Here is a 7,809-nt window from a genome sequence, read left to right as displayed (position 1 = left end):
TCGGCGGCCCGGGGTTCGCAGGTTTGGACCCCAGGCACGCACCGATGTACTGCTTGTCAAGCCACGCTGTGGCGGTGTCCCATATAAAGTGGTGGAAGATGCGCACAGATGTTAGCCCAGGGCCAGTCTTCCTCAGCAAAAAGAGGAGCACTGGCAACAGATGTTAGCTCAGGACTAATCTTCCTCACACACACACAAAAATAAATAAATAAATAATTAAATGTAGCTAACATCTTAACGTAGGAAACCCTCCCAGAACGTAGTTGTTGTTAGTGCCGTCGGGTCGATTCTGACTCCTAGGACAGCAGAGTGGAATCCTGCCCCGATGGGCACTGTATCAGACAATGCTCCACTGCTGTTCATTGGGTTCTTAAGGCCAATTTTTTCAGAAGTGGGCAGCCAGGTCCTTCTTCCTAGTCTGTCTTAGTCTGGAAACTCCGCTGAAACCTGTCCACCATGGGTGACCCTGCTGGTATTTGAAATCCCAGTGGCATAGCTTTCAGCACCACAGCCACACGCAACCACTACAGTATGACGACAGACGGGTGGTGTGGTTCCCTGACTTACAAACTCGAGCCGAGGTGGTGAGAGTGCCAAATCTTAACCACTAGATTACAACTCAGAATATAAAGCAGAGGCAAAAAAGCAGTAAATACAAATTCAAAAGATGGAGCATCAGAATCAACCCAATGGTCCAACATCCAATTAATAGGCATTCCCAGCTTTACTTTTGTACATAGCACTCATTACCTTCTAATAAATTATATAATTTACTACTTTTTTAGTGTTGGTCTTCCCTAACTAGAACATAAGCGCCACAAGGGCAGGAATTTTTGTTTTACTGGCTACATTTCCAGTGCCTAGAAGCCTACTCCATACATCGCAAATACTGAAGAATTATTTGTTGAATGAATGAAATAATGGCTCCAAAGTTCTGAGAAAAAATTATTTGAGGCTTAGAATTTTACACTCAGCAAAGCTGTCAAGTACGAAGACAGAAGAGACTCAGTGAATTATCGCCCATGTACTTTTTTTTTCAGGAAAAGTCATTTAAGATAGCAAGATGCCTCAAGGGACAAAAGGAAGAGTAGAACTAACCCAGGAGTCCAAACAGAAGAAATTCCTGGATCACAGTTGTCATAGCAATTGGCCTATGTTAAAAGGGAATATAGGTGACCTCTAAAGAAAAATGGACTCCATTCAGTAGATCTGGAATTTCCTAATAAAGAGAGAACAAAATCTCTCAAAATACAAAAATTAGAAACTCTAGGGAAAACAACAGCAAATATAAGAAATCATCTGAAAAGGAAGCCAACCAACCTGTGGAATGCGAGAATGCAAGAAAAGTGACAGATTTTGTCATTTGAAAATGTTTTCCTTCAAGTGGTATAGGGACGGGGACATGAGACCCCTGAGGAAAATGTAATACTAGCTGACTTGGACATGAACAATATTTACATTATCACAACTGTGTAAATAATCTTTATTAGTTTTCAACTTTCAGAGTCAACTTGGAGATGAAAGACATAGCTATGGTGATAGGCAGAATGTAAATTTTACCGATCTTCATAATATAAAAATAAAGGTATAGGGGCTGGCCTGGTGGCGTAGCTGTTGAGTGCTCGCGCTCCGCTTTGGCGGCCCGGGGTTCACAGGTTCGGATCCCAGGCACGCACCGACGCACCTCTTGTCAAGCCACGCTGTGGCGGCATCCCATATAAAGTAGAGGAAGATGGGCACAGATGTTAGCCCAGGGCCAGTCTTCCTCAGCAAAAAGAGGAGCACTGGCAACAGATGTTAGTTCAGGGCTGATCTTCCTCACACACACACAAAGATAAATAAATAAAAATAAAGGTATAGCTTATCAAAACTGGCTGATAAGAGAAAAAGGTCTTAATATCCTCATTCTCAAAAATAGGAATTGAGAGATACTGGCTAAAATGGATACACCAACAACAAAGAACTTGTAAAGAAAGGTTAAAAGCAGTTACCTCTGAAGAGTAGGTGTAGCCTTAGGGAGAGGAGGGAACTGTTATTTGTTGTAAGCTCTTTAGGATAAATTTTTTTTTTCCACCATGCATATATTACTTTGATTAAAAAACAGTGCCTGTTAAAGTTATTTTATTTGATGCCCAAGATAAATGTGTTGTCACTCTGTTAGAGCTACTTAGGCCTGTCAGCCTCCCTTTCCGTCTACCTGGGCTGGACTCTTTACATAGAACGTTACACGTGAGTTAGGGGCAGCGCTACTGCAGACCACTCTGCCTCATAACGTTTCACATATTCCACATGGTCTGTTTCCTTGGTCTGTTAACATTTAGACAGTAAATGAGGATTAGGTTCAGGAAATATCTCTTGGGGGGAGTCACTTAAAATACACACACTCACACAGTGACCTCGAGAAATCAAATCTGTATTAGCGTTATTTTAGCCAGTGCTTTCTTTATCCAGATTTATTTCCTTTCCAATCATTATGATTTTCATCTAAGCAAGGTGCCAAAATACATGACCTCTGATTTTATATAGACTCTAAAGTTAGGATACAAAAAGCATATAAACATCTACAAGTACCAAAATGTTTATGACCTTATAATTTTATGGTGCAAGAAAAGGAGCATAGATAAGGAATACAAATAAATTATAATCTAAAGAGTTACATACAACACTTCCTTTGATTATTTATTAAAATCCACCGGAGAAGTGGAGGGAATGTTATTAAGCCTTTATAAACAACTGTGAACACAATCTGACAGAGATTTCTTCAATTTCTTGCTCACATCCCTAGCTTAACAGGCACTGGAGACAGCTAGCTTCTTCAAATGATCCATGAACACCTGCAGGCTGACGTCGTCAGTTAGGATGGGCGCTCCTGTTTCCTAAAATTTAATGAAAAAGGTTTACTGGCAGGTATGTTAAAGCTGGTTAGAATTCATGAGTGATTAAGGACCTTCCCACCTCAGAACATTCACAAGTGCTGTCCCCTCTGCTATGAGTACTCCTGCCACCTCCATCCTCTGCCCAGCTAATTCTTTCAACCGAAGCATACTCCACTGATAAGGCCATCCCTGCTGCTACAGATGGTTCTGAGCATACGCCCTTCTACTTTCCCCCTCTCCACAGTTCTGATGACTCACCCGGAGTTGGGCTCCCCACCAGGCGTGAGCTCCTGGAGGCCCGCACACCCTGCCTCTCATCTTCCCCACCACTCTGCCAGGATCCATCCTGACGCTCTTAAATGTTCTGCTTACAACAGAATCTTGATAATGGTTCACAAACGAGTGAATCAGTAGTCCACTGAACAAATATTGTTCTCTTTCATTAAAGAGGTATTTGTACTGTCAGAAAATGCTTATGATTTAATTAACGTTAAGGAAACAGAAAGGAACAGAAACCCCAATTTTCTAAAAGAAAAACAATAATAATAAATAAATAAATATAGATATACATGATCTACACATTTTATATTACCTAGAAACAAGTCAGAAGTAGTAGTTAACTCTAGACAGTGGCATTATAGGTAATTTTAATTTTCGTCCCTAATCTTTCTTTTACATATCCAGATTTTCTAAAATGAAACTGTACTACTGTTATAATTAGTAAAATGTAAACATGATTAAAATTTTATAAGAGGACTTCTTCTGGGAAGGAGGAGTAGATGTACTTTTCCTTATTCCTTGCACTAAGTACAACTAAAAGCTCCGGACATTTTTTATAAAACACACACAAGAAGGCTCTGAAAGTGGAAAGAAGATAGCAGACAAACTAGGAACCATGGGAGCCAAGGAACAATACAGTGGTGAGTTCTCTGGGTTTTCTTTCTTTCCTTTTTTTTTAAAGATTTGCCCTGAGCTAACATCTGTTGCCAATCTTCCTTTTTTTCTTCCCTTCCTCCTCAAAGCCTCAGTACATAGTTGTATATCCTAGTTGTAAGTTGTTCTAGTTCTTCTATGTGAGCTGCTGGCGCAGTATGGCTACTGACAGATGGGTGGTGTGGTTCTACGACCGGGAAGTGAACCTGGGCCTCCACAGTGGTGAGCGCCAAACTTTAACCACTAGGCCACTGGGGCCGGCTCCCTTGGGTTCTCTTTTTGACATATACATCCCAGACTTGGCGCTGAAGAAGCTGGCAAATGGCCATTGAGCACAGAGAAAAACAAGAAAAAGAGCCCACTTTCTCCACCCAAAGGACCAGGGTAGCCTAGCAAGACAGAAAAATGGTAGATTACCACTGTACTCTAGTCAAAGATGACAGAAAAAACTGTGACGCCAGCAAAGGCTGAGTGGGCAGCTTAGACTTTCACACTCACAAGGTAGTAACGATGGACTCCAACACCCCCACCAGGATGCTGTCAGAGAAGGCCAGGTATGGAGCTAGGAATTTCATCCCCAATGGCCAGCAAGAAGTCGCCCTACCCCTATGGTGTCAGTAGACAGCATTCGGGAAGCGTGGACTTCCACCCCAACCTAGCAGTAATAATATGTCCCTCCCCTACCCACTGGGGTGGTATCAGAGGAGGCCAAGTGGAGAGTAACTTTCCCTATCACCCACCAGTAACAAGGCCATCTTCATAGCAGGATCAGTGGAGACTAGGTGGGGAGCTAGAAGTTCCATCCCCACCCAGCAGTAACAAGGAATAGCCTCTTCCACTACCTCACGTGTCAATAGAGATCAATGGAAAACCTGGACTTCTGTCTCCACCTGGCAGTAATGAAAAAATGCTCCCCCCCAACCTTCCCTCCAGAGTAGTGTGGCAAAAAGGCAGCTGAAACAGCAGCTTTAAATAGATCCAGAGTCTCGTAACAAATATGAAAATGTCCACATTTCAATCAAAAATCACTTGTCAAACCAAGAGCCAGGGCCGGCCCTGTGGCTTAGCGGTTAAGTGCGTGCGCTCCGCTGCTGGCGGCCCGGGTTCGGATCCCGGGTGCGCACCAATGCACCGCTTCTCCGGTCATGCTGAGGCCACGTCCCACATACAGCAACTAGAAGGATGTGCAGCTATGACACACAACTATCCACTGGGGCTTTGGGGGAAAAAAATAAATAAATAAATAAAATCATAAAAAAAAAAAAAAAAAAAAAAAACCAAGAGCCAAGATCTTCAAGTGAATGAAAAGAAGATAGTCAACAGGTATTAACACTGAGTTGACAACAATGTTAGAATCATCTAAGACTTTAAAGAAGCCATGATAAAAACGCTTCAGTGAGCAATTATGAACACACTTGCAACAAATGAAAAAAATTAAAAGCCATAGGAAAGAAGTACAAGGTCTCAGTAAAGAAGCAGAAGATAAAACAGAAATGTTAGAACTGAAAAATACACTAACAAATAAAAAGTTCAGTGTATGAGCTCAATAGCAGAAAGGAAACAAAGAATCAGTAAACTGGAAGATAAAATAATAGAAATTACCCAACTGAAGATTAGAAAGAAAGAGACGGGAAAAAAAGGAACAGGGCCTTAGGGACCTGCAGGGAACTACAAAAAACCTAACAATCGCGTCATTGGGGTCCCAGAAAGAAAGCAAAAAGGGGGTGGGCTGGAAAAGTATTCAAAGAAATAGTGGCTGAAAACTACTCCATTTTGGCAAGAGACATCAATATACGGAATCAAGAAGCTGGGCAAACTACAAATAGGATAAATCCAAAGAAATCCACACAGAAACACATAGTACTTAAACTTCTGAAAACTAACAAGGAAAAAAATCTTGACAGCAGCCAGAGAAAAATGACTTCTTATCTACAGGGGAAAACAATGGGAACGACAGTGAATTTCTCATCAGAAACCAGAGAGGCCAGAGAAGCGGCAAAATATTTTTCAACTGCCTCAAGAAAAGGACTGCCACCAGAATCTTATATCCAGAGAAAATATCATTCATGAATGAAAGGGAAATCAAGATTCTCAAAGGAAGGAAAACTAAGAATTTATCACCAGCAGACCTACCCTAAAAGAATGGCTAAAGGAAGATCTCTAAACAGAGAGGAAATGATAAAAGACAGAACCTTAGAGTATCAAAAAGGAATAAACAACATGGCAAAAATATGATAAATATAATAGGCTGTTTTCTTTTGAGGTTTATAAATTATGCTTGATGGTGGAAGATAAATTCTAACACTGATATATGTAGAAGAACTATTTAACACAATTATATTATAAATCGGGCAGGGTCAAGGGACATAAAGGGAGGTTAAGATGTCAGTTCTATACTTCACTTGAACTGGTAAAAAAGATGACATCAGTAGACTGTGATAAGCTACACATATATAACACAATGTAACGTTCTAATACCTAGAGCAACCAAGAATAACCACTAAAAAAAGCTACACAGAGAGATACACTCAAAAATACTATAAACAAGTTAAAATGAAATTATAAAAACCATTCAAGTAACCCACAAGAAAACAGAGAAATGAAAAGCAGAGAAAACAAAATAAAACGGCAGACTTAAGCCCTAAAATATCAATAACTACATTAAATATAAATTGTCTAAATGCACCGATTATAAGTTAGCAGAGTAGATTAAAAACCATGATCCAACTATGTGCTATCTATAAGAAATTCACTTCTAATATAATGATATAAGCACGTTGAAAGTTAAATGATGGAAAGAGATATATCATGCAAACATTTATTTTTTGACATGATAAATAAAAGGAATAAAGGAAAGGAGTGGGCTTTATTAATGCCAGATAAAGCTGACATTAGTGCAAACAAAACGACCAGAGACAGAGGGGGATATTACATAATGATAAAAGGGTCAACCCGCCAAGAAGACACAGCAATCCTAAATACGTATGTAACAAACAAGAGGGCTGCAAAAACCCTGAACAAAAAACAGAACTCAAAAAAACCCTGGAAACTTCAACATCCTCTCAAAAATTGATAGAACAATAAGACAGAAAATCAGCAGGGATAAAAATAACTCAACAACACCATCAACTAACTGTATCTAATTGACATATAAGAAAACTACCCAACAACAGCAGACTACCCGTTCAAGTGACCCTGGAACATATGCCAAGACAGACCATACCCTGGGCCATAAAACAAACTTCAACAAATTTAAACTGAAACCACACAAAGTGTATTCTCCAACCACAATGGAATCAAAATGAGAATCAATAACAGACAGATAACAAGAAAATCTCCAAATACTTGGAAACTAAGCAATACTTCTAAATAATCCAAGAGTCAAGAGGAACTCTCAAGGGAAATTTAAAAAAATATATTAAATTGAATGAAAATGAAAATACGACATATCAAAACCACTGCAAAAGCAGTGCTGAGAAGGAAATTGATAGCACTAAATGCATACATTGGAGAAGAGGTAAGTCTCAAATCAATAATCTAAACTCCCACCTCAAGAACCTAGAAAATGAGTAAAATAAACCTAATGCAATCAGAAGGAAGAAAACAATAAAGATTAGAGCAGAAATCAATGAAATAGAAAACAAAGAAAAAGGACAAGAAAAGGAAGTAAAAGGTATTCAATTGGAAAAGAAGAAATAACCTGTCCCTACTTGCAGATGACGTGATTATCTATGTAGAAAATCTCAAGGAATCTAAAAACAACTGCTAGAAGTAATAAGTGACTCAGGAAGGTCACAGGATACAAGATAAACATACAAAAAATCAATTGTATTTCTATACATGAGCAATGAACACTTGGAAAATAAAATTAAAAATACAATACCACTCATAATCACTTAAAAAAAAAAGAAACTAAAAATATACAACAATGATGAAAGAAATCAAAACAGATTTAATAAATAGAGACATATCAAGTTCATGGACTGAAATTTTTATCAAA

The 7,809-nt window shown here is 39.2% G+C and overlaps 1 protein-coding gene across 1 annotated transcript in view; it reads right to left on the bottom strand.

The window, feature by feature from the left end:
• Window positions 1-2,410: 2,410 nt before the first annotated feature.
• The window catches only part of SEC23B (SEC23 homolog B, COPII coat complex component), a 42,426-nt gene continuing 37,027 nt past the window's right edge, over window positions 2,411-7,809 (bottom strand). The window contains exon 20 of the mRNA XM_058563308.1: window positions 2,411-2,876. Within this exon, the coding sequence (XP_058419291.1) occupies window positions 2,787-2,876 (90 nt within the window). The 3' untranslated portion in view covers window positions 2,411-2,786. The remainder of the gene's footprint in view (window positions 2,877-7,809) is intronic.

Source organism: Diceros bicornis, chromosome 19 (assembly GCF_020826845.1).
Source record: "Diceros bicornis minor isolate mBicDic1 chromosome 19, mDicBic1.mat.cur, whole genome shotgun sequence".
In the NCBI taxonomy this organism is placed as follows: domain Eukaryota; kingdom Metazoa; phylum Chordata; class Mammalia; order Perissodactyla; family Rhinocerotidae; genus Diceros; species Diceros bicornis.
The sequence above is the reverse complement of the archived record's forward strand: the minus strand, read 5'-3'. Positions and strand labels throughout refer to the sequence as shown.